The following is a 19,243-nucleotide window of genomic DNA, read 5'->3' on the forward strand; positions in this document are numbered from 1 at the left end:
TTTATCCAGACAGTCGAGTATTTTTGACTAAATGGAATGTAATCTGCATCCAAGGAACAAGGAATAAAAAACTGTTTCACTTAAATCGTTATGAGGAATTATCAAAGGTCGCCATCTTATGTCTATGTGACCACTACTTTGAAATTCAGAATAACTTCAATAAAAGCTGTTAGCAATTTTACACATGCAATCACTCGTAAAAAGTAAGCTCCAGACAGCCACCTCAGAATTTTTTCCTTATTTATGTTCACTTAAATATTAATAACATAACTCATGAAGTGATTCGGAAGGAATTTATTAAAGACCTAGTTTTCTCTCTTCCAGGGCATGACTTGATTATAACAGGGGACTTTAACTTAATCCTAATAGGCAACAGCCAACGCATTTTGCAACAACCAGCATATCGGGAACCAACAAGGCCACTGCCAATGAGGCAAGAACCATTAGCGAAGTTAAGAGACAATTTCTTCCACTGTAGTCATCCAACTATTCTGATCTAGAGTTACAGATTCAGCACAGCAGGAACATCACCCATCACTCGCACAGAATATGGGCTATCCTAGACCATACCTTTCACTTCAATTATTGTGCTCTGAGCTCTCGATGTTGGCAAGACTTGATAATGATCCCTTTCATGCTACCATAACATTTACTCTTGAACCTCCTTCTGTTCAGCAAGTCTCATTTGTAGCGGCTGTTGATAACCTGACACATACAGGGAGAATTACTTACAGCAATCCCACTTTAGATTAACTCAAAGACTGACAAAATGGATAGGACAGTCAGAAATTATGTACCTTGTTACATAGCACGGCAGAACCCAATGCGCTATTAACATGGCCAAAAGTAGTTAAATTCATTAAAGAAAACCTGTCTCAAAGCATCACCACCAAGGCGTCACTTAGAAATACATGGTACACACCATCACTGAGATCTCTAAGGGCTGAGCTCAAAAATTTAAACATTCCAATAGTGAAAAGAGCAAAGGCCCTCTTATTTCTGCTAATTAAGATAGGCTGACTATAGAACTAAGGAAGACACGCTGGGAAATAAAAAGGAAGTTCTCGGAACATCAATGAAAAAGTATTTTTCAATTGTCTTAAACCAAGGATCAAAAGAAATTCTGGAACTTCATAAACAACTTGGACACCAGTCATAATCCCAGGATTGCAAATTTAGTAACTCCTGCTTCGACTTCTAGATCACAAATGTGTCTGGAGTTTGGCCTCCTCAGACAGGATGTGGCATGCAAAGCTGATTTCTTAAAATATTGTTTCAAATAATCAGTTCCACAGCGGGCAGCCTGGAAAATGTCAGCAAGCCACTTATTGATGGGGTGTCTTGTAACCAGAATCATCCCTGGTCCTGTTACATGGAGGACGCTAAGCAAGCTCTGGATCTGAGCAGCAATTGAGATAGTAAGCCAACAAGACTGACCCTAAAATCTGCAACTAAGTCTCAAATAAGCTTCTTGAGCCAAGCCAAAGGCATGTTTGAATTTTCTAAAAGGACATTTTTCTTCATAAACAAGGACTCTTAAGACATGCTGAATGCTCAATATTATTTATAAGACCGCATACACAAGTTAACAAGACAGAAAATAATTAGAATGAGATTCATGCTTTTTCCAATCAAAGAACTCAGATTTACTTTGCGCTCAGAATATTTTAAACCAGGCCCTGCGACTATAAACAGGAGTCTGTAGCGCTCCTTCTATGCTGCTGTCCGATGGTGCAGTCTGAGCGATGAACATATACAATGTAGATTATGCTTAAAATCAGACTGACAAGCTGCAACAAGGTCATTGCTCATTACTTAAATGCGAAAAACATAGCTGAACTTTGTTACCTTGCAAAATGTTTACAATCCGTTTTTAAAAGGCTATTATACTTGACTAGCTTCAAAATCTGTATTTTAACTGCTATTGACTGGCTTTTGTAACTGTAAAATTACTAAGTTATTTTATTGAGTATGTTTTCCTCAACTTTGTAATGATTTAAATTAATCAATTACAATAAGCAATCTTACTTACTTACATTCCCAAGAGGAGTTCAATAAAGAACAAAATATGTATTAGGAATTACACTCAATATATTTGTTTCACTACGTTGACCATATTGCATTGTTATTGGCTACGGAGACAAAGGACTGAATATAATGAATTTGGGAAAGGTGACCTGTATGATACACAACTACATGGCCCATAACTCAAAGCAGGACTAGAAACGAAGAAAGAGCAATTTAAGCCACGAACTGCACCTGTAAGTGATCTGCTGGCCTGAGGACTATGTAGGACTCATTCTGTTGTTTTTTGATTTTTAATTATATTCTTGCAAGTTGATCAGTGATCTTTTAAAAGAGGGACGTTTTCGCCAAGGGACTGCGCCTTGAGAAATCAATTAGAATGAAGGTAGAATTTCTATATTTTATATGTCCTCACATATTTCCAGCCTCAGAAATCATATGAGAATATCGCTAAATCATATGCATTGCTTAATTTGTAGAAGCTTTTCATAGGTGGCACTGAATACTGGGGTTGCTGAATATCAAGGCTGCTCTATTTTGATTCTAACTCTTGCCTCTTTACTCTACCATCCTACACTTTCTTGGTGTACTACTGGAATATATAATTTCATTGATTTAAAATGTGTAAATCTACACTTAACTATATAGTTACTTTGACAATATAGTAGTAGTCATTATTCTGTTCTGTCTGGAGTTGATAGTTTTGTTTGTTGATATTTTTAACCTCTCTATTCGGCTATCCAAACCACTCTGCATCCTTATATCACTCTTGCAAGTTCTTGTTCATGCCTGCTTTTTCCCCTCTGTTATTGTTTCCCTGTATTTCTCATCCTTCATCTTTTTCCCTTTCTCATGCTTTTTCTGTGTCAAAGTCTTAGGATGAAAAATAAGTATTTGTTTTCTTAAATAAATGCCAGTGCCCACCACCTGCAAACAACTACAGAAATGACGCACTGCCCACATTTCCCTTAAACATTTTCCTGATCACTCACAGCTCACTGTCTCAGCTAGGTTGCCCAGCGAGGACCACCTGGTAAGACTACTATGCAGTTTTTCCATCTTCACTTTATTCCATTAATAGCTTCTGGCTTATTCCCCACCAATATGATGGAATAGGCAGAAGAGGGTTGCTCTGCGCTGTAGTGGTGTCAAAAGGGTGCGTATTTCCTTCTCTGCTGATGTGAGCTCAATACTCTAACAGATGTTTTTCATCCACTGACTCAGTAGTGGGTGAATCACCTGTCTTCTAAAAACTATGGAATTTTCTCTGCCAGAATCACCACTAGGGTTGAATTGCTTTTACATAAAATTTATGGGAACATTATCCATCTCTTTTTATCCCTGATCTGTAAATGAGTGGAACCATGAAAAGGTTGAGTCTGTAGTGGCTGCTTTACGGAAACACATATGATTCTTTAGATATTAAACAATGTAGAAGATTCTGAGATAAAATTATTTTCCAATTTTTTAATTGTCCTCATATAAATCTACTCTGTGTCTAGTGATTTGTTAGCTGGGGATGCGTCCAGGTCCCTCATTCTTATTGTTTAATTTTGTATGCTTTTTTATTCACAGATCCCTTACCCTATCTATCTCAATTAATATTATAGATGTATCTCTTAATTTATAGCGTCCCTCATCAGTGTTAACCTAAGGCTTCAATGTTTTTATCTTTTTGCTGTGCTCTTATTAAGGGGCTGATTCCAATCCTGGAAAAAGGCTGTACAAATCGTTGTATTGAGCGTTTTTCCCGTACAACTCGTACCCGGTAAACTTTTCTTACAACCTAGGAAGTACGATTCGTACAGAAAGCCTCTTTCCATACAAATCGTACAAAAGACCATACAGCTAAAATAAACCAACGATTCTGATCCGGAACAGATTGCACGCGATGTCTGTATGTATTTAAGCAGCGGTTTCCAGCCCAGCAAGTACGATTCGTCCCTACGGCACTCCGTACGGCTCTTTTCTTACGGGAGCCAAAAACAGCCGTAAAAGCAGATTACCCAGGGGTACGAGTCGTACAGGCATACACCCCCGTGTGTTGTGTATGTACTGTGCGTACCCCCAACATCGCGTATGTACTGTGCGTACCCCCAACATCGCGTATGTACTGTGCGTACCCCCAACATCGCGTACCCCAACATCGCGTACCCCAACATTGCGTATGTACTGTGCGTACCCCCAACATCGCGTACCCACTGTGCGTACCCCCAACATCGCATACCACAACATCGCGTACCCCATATGCGTATGTACGCACCATACGTACGCGATGTCGGGGTACGCGATGTTGGGGTACGCGATGTTGGGGTACGCACCGTACATACCCAACGCACGGGGTGTATGCCTGTACGACTCGTACCCCTGTACGACTCGCACCCCGGGAACAACTTTTCCAGGGATACGAGTCGTACAAAGTTCGCTTCGTAGCGGGTAATGGCATTCCCCGTGTACGGGACGTTTTCCGTACAAATCGGAAAGCCGGTCCGGATCGTACTAGTACGGCCAGACTGCATTTTTACAATTTGTACGGAAAAGTGTCCGGGTCCGTCTCTTACAACTTTAGCGAGCCGATTTGTAAGGATCGGGCCGATCCGTACAAATCGGATTGGGAAAAGTTGTATTTTTCCCGTACGAATCGTACTTCACGGGTCGGACGGGACTTGTACAATTTGTATGGAAAAATTTACCGATACGAGTTGGACGGGAAAAAAAAATACAGGATCGGAATCGGCCCCTAAGTATCTGTTCATTACCATGGCCATTAATCCTTAGCTAATGGTATTTTGTGTCCATACCCATTTCCATATTAGTATGGATGTAATTTAAATCAAATTATCATGTTGGTTTAAACACTGAACGAGTTCAAAACTGTCTTACTACGAGGTTTTGTGAAAAGATCTTCTTCAATATTTCTCCCACATTTTGCTAGACATTGTGGACATTCTGTAATTATATGAAGCTAATTCGTTTTCTAGAATTTGAGATGTTGCTAGTTAAGATTTTCTTTTGGGGGATGACATAGGTCAAATATGATAAGATAATTATGTTTTTTCGATTTTATTTTTAATATTAACATTCTGAATGACCCTAATTAACAATACTGAGTCTGTCCAAGGAATTACCTCATTTGTACGACCCAAGTTGTTTTCCCATATTATTTAACTAGAATGTTAATTTTTTACTTTCAATAGTGTTTTGTAATTGCTCATTTACTTATTTTCCTATTTTGTTTGATTGTAACTGATCCCTCCAACTAAATTGTGTGTAATCAGGATTGTATTTGAGCACATTCACATTTCTGAAAGAATATACACACACTATTGTCAAAACAAAATCATGCCTCATTAACTCTTCATTTCTGTTTTCTAAGTACATCTGTTTGTTTTATAGTGAGAAAAATCCTAAAGAATAAGGGATATTCACCCTTGCAATTATTTGACATTACATCTTGAACATCACATTTGAATTAAAGATTTCAAATATATTATGTTAAAGGATGTGGAGTAGGCAAATTTATGTAGGCATCCTTTGAAATCATGTGAATATCTCATTGCTTTGCAAACACCCAAATACTCCTCCTCACCTTCATTCACAAACTACTCAAATTACTGTTAGCTGGCAGCCCAGTGATGTTGCTCAGAAATTCAGAAATGTCCATGCTCCTATTTTGAACTTGTCAGTATTATTCAATTGATTCTTGGGGTTCTTCATCCCTACATAAAGCTTGAATTTAGTACTTTGCATTTTAAGTCATTTTATTGAGTATGAAGTGAGTTCCAGTTGAGCAAGAATACACATTTTAGGAGGCGGAAATGTGAGCAATATTTAACCACCCAATCGGTGTGAGATAGCTACTTTATGAGCTGTATATATAGTATAGAGCAGAGTACAAGTGTGTGCTAAACTATTTTATTCAGTATTTATGATATGATTTTACTATCTATGAGTGAGATTGACTACTAAGGCTTTTTGGGGATGTTTTCCTGGTTTTAAAACTTAAAGCAGCCTAATCATGTTCCAAGAATTTTGACATATTTGCATATAAATGTGTTATTAAATAGTGATCCCAAGATGGATGCGAATAGCAATTCATCTTATTGTATTAATTGAAGTTTGACTGTAGTCCTGCAGCCTAGTTGTTTTCACATTTACAAACACTTCTTTTACCAGTTACATATGGAAGAGGCTCCTATGGTTGTGTCATAGGTCACTGGAAAGCTCCCAAATATAAATCTGCACCCAGCTCAGACTAGTGACCATCTTCTTTTTATAAGTCATGGGTCAGCATACTGTTCCAAGAAATGTAAAATATCTTCTTTTCCAACCTCAGTTGCAATAAAATTGTTCTTGATGCATTCTTCCACCTCTTACATTTTTTTCTTTCCTTCACTCCTTATGTTTTCATGATTGTGCTGTTTTATTCTTGATTTTACCATTATCAGAGTAGGTCATTCTGGTTTGGGCAAGTTTTGTTTAACACTTTAGAAACTGGTACATTTTTCTTCGCTTTACTCAGGCCACTTGTTGAGTTGATAATCCCTTCATTTAGCAAGGCTCACTTACTTTTATAAAAGGTTCTTCTTTTAAACTTCATATCCTCTGATGCCTTCCAACAAATGCCTTGTAGTATTCCCAAACCACGTCTTCAGTTGCGGAGTTCTTATTACTTTCAAAATATTAATTTCTTTTACTGTTCAAAAAATCCTCACATTTTTTTTCTATGAACATTTTACTGCCATGTACTTGTCCTGATTTCCTAAGGCCGTCATTAAATTTCTCCACAGAAATCAGATCAGAGAAGTGCCTGCTTTTATAAATAACATATGTTTATAGGGACGTATAAAATTGCTGAATAAAAAGGATTGAACAATGCCTGCTTGTAGCCGAGGAATTAAAAGAATCGTCACACTTGCTCTTATTTCTCCAGATGTTCTTATTGGCTGTATATAGGGTCAGGAGATATACAAAATATCATAGAATTAGATTAACCATCACTGTTTGGCCTATTTATAGATCAAACTATTAATATTCTGTTTTGTGTACATAACTAGACAGTCACCCATTTTTCTCTTTTATGGTGCAATGATTTCAAAAGCTACGTATTACAATTTCTTAATGAATGTGGTTGTTTGTTCTTAAAGACGCCCTTTTCCACAAACCTCATTTGTAAGTCTCTGATGACTTCCACGTTTTTTTAAATGGGTGCCTGGATGGATATAGTCTCTGCCTTCTGAACTGTAATTGGTACCAATAGCTATTCTCTTTTAGCTTTATTTTTATGTTATTTCAGGCAGCTTTTAGAGAGTACTGTCACCTGGGAGGATATCTTGGCCCTGAGCAAGTCTGAGACTAGCCAAATTTAAAGCCTATTGGTGTTACTCAAAGAGCCAGGTGTTTAGCTTCAGAATTCAAGAAATGAGAATGAGGCTCTTATGTGTAGCGGAATGTTGATCCACACTTTAGGTGGAATGTAAGAGAAGGCTGAATCGCTGACTCTGGTTTTCCGTATGTATGGAATGTGTTCACGTAGGACTACAGATGAGCGTAGGTGTCTGGAAGGTTTGTGAAAGCAGATGCAAATGTTGAGGTATGCTGAGCCAGTGGTATGTGGGTAAGAATGGGTGAGGAAATTGTGCTTATTTGTTTATTAGGAGCCAATGAAGCTCCTTCAGGTGTGGCATTATGTGAGCACAGCATGGGCAGTTGAGAGTGATTTGGGCTGCTGAGTGCTGAATGGTATGCAGCCTTCTGGTGAGTTTTTTGTTGAGCCCGGCACAAAGAGTGTTCCCCTAGCCCTGGTTGCTTGTGATGAGGGTGTGCAAGACTATTATGGTTTCTGATTGGGAGCCATTTGAAAATCTTCCTCAGCATGTTCAGGGAATGGAAACATGAGGAGTTGAATTGGTCAGTCATGTCAAGTTTGCTGTCAACGGCGATCCCAAGTTTCTTGGAGTGGGTGGTGGCGTAAGTAGCTCCTTTAGCCATCAGGTGAGTCCACAGTGCTGTACCTGAAGGTCACAATTTCAGTCTTGTAACTGTTCAGTTTCAGACAGTTGGTTTTCATCCAGTGGACGATTTCAGTCTTGCTGGCATTGAAATTGATTTGGGCACTGAGCATCTTGTTCGTGAGGGAGATAATAAGTTGTGTGTTGTCACTGTAGGAGAGGACATTGTCGTGAGAGCGGCTTATGCTGGCTAGAGGGATCATATATGCATTGAAGAGGGTTTCGTTCAGAGAGGATACATGCAGAACTCCAGAGATGGGGTTGCAGCCACAGAGGGGAATGGTGGCAGGCTGACTGACCAGGTCCCTCCAGCCAGGAAGGAACAGATCCATCAAAGTGCCCTTGCATTCTAATGTTTTGTAGGCATTGTATGAGAATAGGGTAGGAAACTGGTCAAAGGCTGTGGAGAGTTCCAGGAGGATGAGGGCTGTTATAAACGGGGTAGGGTGGTGGGGAGCGGGTAGGCCAAACTCGGAGGCATTGTGTAAAGCATCTGCGCAGCACACTCACAGGCGACACACCAGGTGCACTACAAAAGAGAATCCGCACCAGGTTAGGTGAAAAATGGCATATGTATTTTGCAGAACACGTTATCAGGCAGTCACAGTTGTAAAAGCACTGTGCCAACTGACACCAGGAGGCCCTTTACAGGGGGACTATTTACAAGGCAGGGCCAATCGGGCCGCTGCCAGAACAATCATAAGTCCAAGAATGAATGTAAGTCCATCAATAGATGCGTAACATCCAGTTCCTACTGGCAAGTCCAGGCACTGGGCAACATCGCTATAAGCATCAGGCCTAAACATAAGGCATCATCATTAGCATAGGTCCTGAAACCATAATCAGGCAGGAACATTAAGCATTATAACTTTAGACTAACGCATAAATCACCTTTGCCGCAGACCTGGAAGGAAAACATCAGGTTAGGCATAGCCATAAACATAAATGCAACATTAAGCATAGACTGGGACATCACACTATGCATTTTATCTGCATACGTCACCCTGGACCTAAACCCATGAGGCATAAAAGCGTTATCATTAGGCATCAGTCATGAGTACATTATGCGGTCATCAAAGTATTACTGAGGGAGGCCTATCCTGCACAAAAACATCAGTGCGAAGGCATCATCCTTAGGGCGAAAGCATTAGGCCTAAACATAAACGTCATCACATTAGAAGGAAACATTAGGCAGGAACATTTGCCGTAGGCATCATTTGGGCATAAACAACACATTACATTATACATAGCCCTATTAGGACAGGTAGGGACCCTGTAAGCATAAATCCCCTTAGTATAGGTCACGTTGACCTAAATCAGAGTAGGAATAAGCACCACATTGGCATAACCTTAAGATGGTGCATAAACATCTTCTGCCTTCGCATTAGGCCCAAAACTAGCCGTGTAGGCAGTGGGGGAAAAACATTAGGCATCCAAACCTCATTAGCATAAATGCATTAGGCATCTTCCTGAGCATAGCTCACATCATTCGTAACCTTTGGCCTACTCCTATTAGCATATGTACATTACGCCTGTATCTAGTTAGCATTAGGCATACACTTCAGGCCTAGAACCACATTATGCAATAAATCATATGAGGCAATAGGCCTCGCAAACATAACCACAGTAGGCCCCAATCAGGGGCACAACCCACTGTAACGGGCCTCAGGCCAACTGGCCTCTCTCAGGGGCTCTAATGCCCTATGTCCCGCAAAGTCAGGGCTGGCTGTGACAAGCGGCAACGAAAGCAAAAGAGCGAAAGCACTGGGGCGGGTCAGGAGTGTCTCTTACCCCTTTCTCTCCCTATTGAGACCACATGCCCCTAAACGTTGTGGCTACCCTCTCTCCGGCGGGGCACCTGAAGAAAACACGGGCAGTCACGGCACCCTACGAATGTTCAGAGGAGGGGGGCGGACACCAACCTACTTCCCCCCCTCACCGGATCACCACTGAGCCCCAAGGGGAACTTAGGAGCCCAACTCCGGGACTCCTGAAGTTAAAATGGCCAATACATTGCAGCTGTCCACTGTTAGATGGGGCAGCTGTAAAATCACACTGGCGCGGGGGCGTGGGCACCGACAATGTGCCCCGTTGCCCTATCCACCCCTAGCTCCTCAAATCACCGGGACTCCTTCCAGCAGGGGACAGGCACCGGTATGTGCCTCGACCATCCCCTGCTCTGCCAGGACCTTTCTGTGCAGCTTCCTCCGGTCTCCGTCTCCGGCGGCAGCCACAGAACTCTAGAAGGCGGGGTGGGCTCCCGCCTGAAGGTCGACATTACTGGCGCCGATTTCCGAACTTCACCCGGGCCCCCTCCTGGGACCCGGGACTTCGACGGGGAGCCCGCAAGGCTCCAGACGGCTTCCCCCCAGGCAGGGGAGGTGGAAATGGAGCCTGCGAGGCTCTGACTCAGCAGGCCCCGCACACAGAGAGACACGGGGGCCTATCTTCCGCCACTGCTCTCGAGCGGTGATTTAGGACGGCAATGAGGGGTAGGCTCCCTCTAAATAAAAGCACACACGCGGGGTGGGCTCCCACTACTTTAATAGGCATAAAGCGGGGTGGGCACCCTCTATTGATGACAATGCGAGGTAGGCTCCCGTTGTATTTTAAGACAGCAAAAAGGTCGGCAATATGCGGGGTAGGCTCCAGCGGTATTTCTTATAAAATACACCGCTCCTCCAGGGCAGCACTATAAGGCAGCAGTAGCGCGGGGTAGGCTGCCACCTTGATTCAAGCCCCGTAGGGGGAGTCCCTCACACCGGGGTTCCCCCACAGCACGTCGCAGCCCCAGCGCTGCAGGAACCACGCTCCTCTTCTCCTGGCAATTTGAATATAGCGCTCCCCAGGCACTAGAAAGCTTCAACAGCTTCGGGGACAACAGACAGCGCTCCTCTCTTCTGTCACCTCAAACATAGCGATCACGAGGCGCTAGGGTGCAGGCAGGCAAGTATATTCCCTTGAAATATAGCGCTCACGGGGCGCTAGGGGCCAGGAGACAGTTAATGCAGGGCAAGATCAGCAGGCAGTAGGGCACCTCACCAGACCTGAAGCAGCAGTTCCTAGGAACATTCATACTCCATTACGATGGCAATCCTGCTAGCGCAGCCGTCTCCACTCCAGCAGAGTCTCTCACTAGCCCTGTGGACAGTAGAGGGGTACAGATGGGCACAGGGGCCAGCACGTAGGCCCTTGCGGCGGTACCTCCTGGCAGAGTGTCCCCTCTCGGTCAAGTCCACGTTCAGTCTGAGCACATGGAGGCACAGCTCCCTATTTATACCCCCCTCACTCCATCTACCAGAAAGGGCTAGAACCTTCTAGAAGGCTCCTGGCAGTTCCAGTCCCAACTGTCACTGTGGGGGAGGTGTAGGGCACCCTGTCAGTTCGAACACTAGACCGGCAACCCACCTCAGGCAGGCGGCACAACCACACAGTAATGGCGTCCATTTTAGAAATGAAGTTTCTGCAAGGGTGAAAATAAAGGTGCGTACACCATTGCACCGCATTTATTATTTTCCTCTCACACCACAAATGGCATATCCATTTCCTACCATGGGGGAGATGTCCCCTAAAGGGGAGGTTTCCTAATATAAGCCTATGTAGGGCAGACAGCACACACACTTGGCACTGCTAACCAGCGCCAAAGTGTCCAACGTCCTCCAACCACTCATTCCACAACAGCAAAAAGGCTAGGGGGAAGGCGAAAAATTCGGGATGACCCTGCAAGCAGGGCCAAGTCCAACAAGAGCCCACATGTCTCCTCCGTCCTGCCTTGGAAATGTCATCTGTGGCACGATGAGAGCAGTTTCCGTACTGTGGTTTGGTCTGAAACGTGGTGTTGACGAGTTTGTGGTCGTTCAGGTATTTTGTGACAGTTGATGATTTTCTCCAAGTCCTTAACAGGGAATGGAAGCAGGGAAATTGGTGTGTAGTTGGCAAGCTTTAAAGGGTCCGCGCAGGGTTTCTTCAGTAATAAGAGGACACAGTTGAGTGTTTCGAAGTATCTGGGAAGGTCGTGGAAGAGGTGAAGGTGTTAAGAATGGGTGTGAGCATGACACCAACGGGTGACAGTCATATGGAATAAGCTTGGTGCGGCAAGGGTCTGATGGGGACCCTAAGTGGATGGACTTGTTGGTGGTGGCGCTTTCTTCTGGTGTAATGACCCGCCATGTGGTTAGCATTGGTTCTATGGATAAGATCAGGAAGCATTTGGCGAGGTTTCTTGGTCCGGTTGCGAATTGGGAGTGATTGTTGCAGTGGTCCTGCAAAAGTGTGATTGAGTTGGAGGTAGACGCTGGTGAGGTGAAATGCCTAGTAATGGTGAAGATATCTATCAGTGTGTTGGTGCTGGCGCTGGCATCAAAGCAGTCAGCTAGAATGGCATGTTTGTTGGTCTGTAACATTTGGTGGTAGTGTCTCAGGGCAGAGTTCAACATGCTCCTATATGCATTGTCCTGGCTCATTTTCCATTTTCCAGTGATGTTTCATCAGTCTGAGTTACTCCATGTACTTCATGTCGCATTGTAGTGTTTGGGGGGGCCAGGAAGTTGGAGTAGGAGGTGATCTAATTGATGAATTGCTTGATTGCTTTGGAGAGGCTGTTGCTGTGTTCTGGGCATTGGGTGTTGACAGCTGTGTCCCAGTCCATGTCAATGATGCTGTTCCAGTTTTGGCAGTCTGTTCTGCCGGTGTGCATGGGAGTTGGATCAGAATGCTGAAATTGACGAGGGTGTGCTCTGTCCAGGAGACTTGTGCAGGCCTGTTGACTTGGATGTGGTCAAAGGGGGTGAAAATAGAGTCCAGGAGGTGTCTGGCGATGTGAGTAGATCCCTTTACGCATTGGGGAGGATCAGGTTTCCAAGGTCTTCGATGAGTGCTTTTGAGTTTGGGTTATCGTGGACTTCCAGGTGGAAATTCGGGTCTCTAAGTAGGATGTAATTTCTATTGTCGAGTGATGCAACAAAGCCCATGAGGGTGTTGGTAAAGTTGGTGTGTGATCCTGGTGGTCTGTAGAGGATGAAGTTGGTTGTGATGTGTAACTTGAACAACATGTGTTCCATGTTGGAGGATGATGGGTCTGTGGATGTGGGGCAGCTGATAGCGTTCTTGTGGCTGATGGTGATTCTGCTATCAGACTTGAGAAGTCTGTCTTGCCTGGCAATCTTGTAGCCAGGGAGGGGGGCTGTGGCAATGTCAGGGCCAATGCAGGTATTAGCCAGGTTTCCTTGAGGGAAAGTAGGTCTGGGGGATTGTCGTGCAGTAAGACCCAGATCTCCATGTATTTGCTGGGTGAGTGAGCGGGAGTGAGGAGCATACACATGAGTGCGGTGTGTTATGTGGGTAGTTGCAGAACTGTGTGAGTGTGAGAGTCTGGTGTTGAGTGCTGTTCATACGGGTGCTGTGAATATTTATTGTGAGTAAGTGCATGAAAACTTTCAGGAAGCACAGGAAAGCGCTCCTCTGATGTTGTGTGGTGCGGCTAGGCAGTAGCAGATGGAGCGGTGGCCTGTGTTGAGGGAGCGAAGTGTCACAGGGGGTAGCAGCAGGAAGAGGGTGGCCCAGGGTTCCTGGCACTGGGCATGGCCCAGGTACAGACTGGCTTAGACGGACTTTATTTTGGTACTCCAGCAGCCCGCCCTCTGAGTGTGCATGTGCTGCAGCTGCCTTTTAGTAGGTCCGGGGGGGGAGGAGTGATGTGACTTCCTATGCAGATGGATGAGGGGAAATCCAGTGATGTCACTTCCAGTTATTTCACAATTCATTTACATTCTGACCTAATATCAAAATCATATCACTGAGTTCTAGCCTCTGTTGGTACTGTGTTTTAAGCAATCTAAACTAGAACATTTGTTTGTCCCAGAGGCTCTCATTATGCCAGTTCCGTGTACCTAATTTAAAAATAAAAATACTAATAGTTTATTTGCAGATAAATTCGGAAAATTTAGGAACTTGGCCATTTTTTGTGTGCTTTCCTTCTGTGACCCTGAATATCCTTCGTTGGTTTTATGTTTATTGTTGTTTCTCCTGTGCTTGGCCCACTCACACCTGTTCACACAAAGGACCTGTTTATAACTTTACTGTAAAATGATGATCCCCCCCCCAGCACAAAGACCTGTTAGTGTAGGGATTGGAATTACAAAATCCAGTCAATGATGGGTCCGATAAAGGTCTCATACCCCGTTATATTTTGGTAGAACAAATCTGATGGAATTTATTGATGAAAAAGTCCCTGTATTTACACGGACATGAAAATTGCGGTATGGTAAGCACCAAACTCCAGATGTTGTTCTCCAAAAATTCAGAAGAGATGCTTTTTACTGCACCTGATAAATTATGAACCCCGGTGTTTCGGAATTTTCAGGTGTTATAAATGCAAACTACCCCTCCTGGACACTCTAAATCAGGTCCTGAAATCTTATCAATTTTTTATTATTTTACTTACTGTTTTGTAGCATGCTATACAGCTTGCCCTTTCCGATAACTTAGATTGTGCCTGGATCCTGAGTTCCACTTTGTATTTTTATATTTTTTATAATGAATTAGCTTAGTTCCTGTTTGGTAGAATTTGAGTACTGAAAAATAACTGATTTATGGTTAGTTTTGACAGGTGAGGATTGTCTGATGAGAAATTGTTCCAGAGGGCAGATGATGTTTGTGAAAAGTCTTCTTGAGCAAGTGACCACTATATCCTTTGTTGGCCCAGTCCCTTCTAGAAACGGAGTGTTCTGCAGATGGACACCCTTTCTGCATGCTTTTCTAAAGAGCGCAGTGCTCAGTTGGTTCCCGAATCATAGATAGTTTATTCAGACTTTGAATGGGTATTCAGGTTATTTCCAGAATTGCTTCTATTTGGTCTCCTTTGTGAGAATGTGATTTTATGGATATATTCTTTTGCAATTGTTTGGTGCATGCACATTCTTTCCTTTTGAGTCTGCTGGTCTCTTCCTAGCACTTTTCTCGGTAAGCTGAATATTCATATTTTTATTTCTTTGCTGCTCCATCTGCAAAGCGCCTATTGAACTCTAAACATGAGTTTCTTCAGTTAACTTTCATAGAGGATTGTTTGGTATGGCTAAGGACTGGTGTAGGATTGGATGGAATGGATCAGGCAAAATATATATTTTTTAATGCCTCCAACTCGTTAAAACTGGGTGCAATAAACCTCCTGATAGATTGTTTTGTGTGGCGTATTAAAACATTGATTTTTCCTACTTAAATTATCGCTTGCTGTAAAAGAGTGCATTACTGTCATCTGCATTACTGCAATATCAGCAATAACCCTGCCCAAGACTAAGGGGGCTGTCATATTGCAGCAGCAGGAATCCGCATCTGCATAGAGGTTCAACATTCTCAAACCACAAGGTCCTAGTGAGCTTTGCACGTCATTGACATCCAAAGACGGGCTCTTGTGCACCTCTCCTGGATACCAAGATCTCCCTACTTCTGTGTTAATCCATGCACACTGTCTGTAACTCCAGGCTTCAGCCTGCCACCATCACCTGTTGGAAGCAAGAGAGGGAAAACCCATAAACGTATATCTTGTAGGCAGAGGCTGTGCAGAAAGAATATGTTGTATCACTTGGTTGCATCTCCCTTAGTTATGAAGGTGTTCCTTCACTTTGGAACGCTTTTCTGACAAGTAAGGGTCTTCACCATCCGGCTGAAACGCTCTTCTCTGGCTTTTAACTACTTCCTTTACTCCTCAGGATACAATGGTCATCTTGCTCGTGCTGCCACAGTCTTCCCAATTATATATTTCTCATAATGTTAGCATTCATAGAGTGTTTGTCTTACGTGCAGCAAGATTGGAATGGTCTATGTCTCATTTAGCCTTAATTTTTACCTCAGATAAAAGAATTGTAGGATTTAACATTATTCTGTCATGGTCTTCACTTGTGTTTTATGATGTAAACCACTAGCTAATTTGAATCATCTATTCTATTGAAGCAGATATGAGGTTTTAACTCCTCTTAACAACATTTACACATGTTTTTTTTTATTAAACTCATGTCAGGATTACTGTATCTCTGTGTAATATAACATGTAGCACAAAAGGAGCATCAAAGTGATATGTTCTTTATCGATTTACTTATTTTTGCAGATTGTATTGGGATAGAGTAATTCTCTTTGTATTGATCAGTAAATGCAAAGTTTTCTAAATAGGCAATTGTTTTTTCGTTCCAGACAGAATTATTTGTGCACATCTTTAAGGATCAACTGGTAAGCAGTGCCCTTTTAGCACTTTACACAGCAGGCCCTGGATGTGGCCTCAAGAACTTCATTGACCCCAAGATCAATGCAGAGGAAAATGAGACTCCACATCAAGACCAGCTGTCCCCGATAAGACAAGATTCCATCCCTCACCATTCAGAGTACGATGAAGAAGAGTGGGTAAGTAGCTGTTAATATACTTCCCTAAATGTGGTGAGAATGGGTCTTCCCACTGCATAGTGATTTTGATGTTTTCAACTAGTTGGGAAACCATCACAGAAGAATGACAATTCCTATAGGTTAACTGATTAAAGAATCACGATTTTATTAAAGACAAGGAGGCTAGCATTATACATGAACTTTTATTCACTCCTTCTGAGCAGCCATGATTAAAAGCTTCCTAAACAGAACTTCAAAAGCATCGCAATGACACTTAGAATTTTGTTCCATAAATACCCCTTGTCCTCCATCTTCTTCCTCTTTTGTTTGTTTCTTCTCTTCAATCTAGTTCTCCTACCATCCTTCTTCATACTGTCTTATCTGCGTCGAATAATCTGCAAAATAAATCAAAACATATATCCATGTCCTCGTATACTTCCATTTACCAATGCCAAACTGCTCCAACAAATTAGTTCCCTAATATATTCATTGGCATAAACATGTTAAAGTCAGTGTAATTTCTTTACCCCCAAGTTCTTTCTTGTAAGGGAAGGGTAGGTGGAATATTGGACACTATGTAAAGTTGTTAAGATTATGCTTTTTTCGAATGACATTTATACTTGCATAAGGCCTATGAATAAATATATGGCATTTGTGAAATCTCAAATTGGAAACGCCTTAGATGCATAGCCACTTGATACATCCAGGTTAAAGACCATAGCTTCCATTCAAAATTCTCTCATTTTCTAGCTAGACAATCAACTAGTGATGAACCAAATATTTTGGCCAAATAAGAAAATATAGCAGGAAGCTGCAAGCTGTAAAATTTCGCTCACGGAACAAATAGGCCAGATTTTCACGAATCTGTTCCACTGTGTGAAATTCTGCATTTTTGGTACTTTTGAGTGGGTTGCATCAAATTACACTTTGAACTGGTGTCTTTCGAGTCATTTAGCTTCACACCACCCAACTGGTACTGAACCACCCAACTGGTACTGAACCACCCAACTACTGAAATTTCACGGATGTGGAAACAGTGAAATGCAGAGAGTCATCTTTACAGTGTATTTCATCAAATAATCATCTCGTAACCCCTGTAAATTACAATTCAAATTTTGCAGTTGCAGAAAAAGCACGTTGTCTCACTTCTGGTTAAGCAAAACATATTTATCCAGGACTAAAAGTATCCATTCACATATTTCAAGTCAATCTTTTGACACAGCAACAATCAAGTACTTTGAGTTACTCCTCCTTTCACTGGAAAAATGTTGAGTATAATTTTCCCCTAATTAGGCAGTTCTTTAGTCTCTAATCTGTTTTGCTCCAATTATGAATGTGGTGAAAATGAGAATGTTACAGTTTGCTCTCATGGTGTCCTAAATGTCTGAGAAGGAGATTTCACCCTGACTCAGGGTGTACACATGCCCTAACGCGCAGCACAAAGTTAATACTTAATTAATCTAGAGATTTCTGGTATGCTCTGTAAATCATCCTTCATCACTCTATAATTTAAATTGAGATTTAATTTACAACTTGAGGATGCTAGAAACACTTGAGCATTTCATTGGCTTTGTAACATTTTTTATTTTTAAATGTTTTTTTACAGTTTACTGTGTTACTCAGACGTTGAGATTTTGGTCACTAAAAATCATGGTTACCGGTTTGGAGAACTTAACTTTTCTCTTTCACATGCTTGTCATGAAGTACACTAAGTCTTCTTTTTGGAACTTGTTCCTGTTCATATTCAGATGGAAGGCAAGTCCCCAGTATGCAGATTCTGAAGGATCTCACAAATCATCATGTACATGTTCATGGAATGGTGCTTGCATGAACCTCCTTCTTTTCATCTGTAGTAGCTCTCTATTTTTACACTTTCTCGTGTGTCAGAAAGAGGATTTTTACAGACGTTGCTGCTTTCAGAATTAAAAATATATATTAAAGCCCACCACCCAACTGTTTTAAACACTTGCCTCTTAAACACTGCTAAATGGGTTTACACCAAATCAACAAAATCACGTTTTCTGAGTTCTACTTTTGTGCCAAGCTTCGTATTCATCCATTCAGAGGTTTGGGCTGAAGGAATAAGCAACATTTCCTATAGTAACTAAAATGGGAAACCACATTCTCTCCCTAACCCCTAATTTTACTTTATTTACCCCGCACAGTCCTACCTGAAAATGGGCATGCTGGACCTCAGTCTACAGAACAATTCCCAGATTTGATTTAAACCTGTCCAGGGGGGGTCAAAGGTTATAGGCAATACAAAAAATGCCTTTTCAATAGAAAGGACAACAAAACCATAACTACATAGCAGCAACCGCCACTGTGCAATATAAATTTGTATATATAAGGAACAAAAGGGAAACTAATAACTTCATTTTAATCAGATATTAACCCTCTGTCAATAAAAAATAAAGGAAAAATAGGAACCTGGAAAGCAAAGTAATGAATGGCCCAAATTTATACACATGAAATGATGTCAAGAGTACCTGTTTCGAGGAGCCAGTTGTATTTAATTTACAACCATCAAAGTAACGTTTGTATTAAATATCTTGCAAACAACTCAATAGCAACCTAAACCCTGACAAACTGCTGAAAAAATATGTTGTGTTTCTTATGTGTTTAATTTTTTCTGTGGATAGAAGTCTGCAATATGTTTCTCCTATGTCATCAGAAATGTTCTTAGTCATTGCACAATTGTTTCATGCCCCTTACACAGAAGAAATTCCAACGTTTTCTTAGTTGCACAGTGTGGCATCCTGGAGTTCTATGCCTGTTGCTATGTTCTTTAGAATGTTATGATGTAAATAGCAGGGACTGTTCATTGTTAGCTGAGG

The 19,243-nt window shown here is 42.0% G+C and overlaps 1 protein-coding gene across 4 annotated transcripts in view; it reads left to right on the forward strand.

The window, feature by feature from the left end:
* INPP4B (inositol polyphosphate-4-phosphatase type II B) overlaps nt 1–19,243 on the forward strand; it is a 2,419,090-nt gene that overhangs the window by 1,980,560 nt on the left and 419,287 nt on the right. For all 4 annotated transcript variants that reach the window (XM_085641585.1, XM_085641586.1, XM_085641588.1 and 1 more), the window contains one exon: nt 16,221–16,427. In XM_085641585.1, coding sequence (XP_085497711.1) covers nt 16,221–16,427 — 207 coding nt within the window. The remainder of the gene's footprint in view (nt 1–16,220; nt 16,428–19,243) is intronic.

Source organism: Triturus cristatus, chromosome 2_2, assembly GCF_964204655.1.
Source record: "Triturus cristatus chromosome 2_2, aTriCri1.1, whole genome shotgun sequence".
Lineage (NCBI taxonomy): Eukaryota > Metazoa > Chordata > Amphibia > Caudata > Salamandridae > Triturus > Triturus cristatus.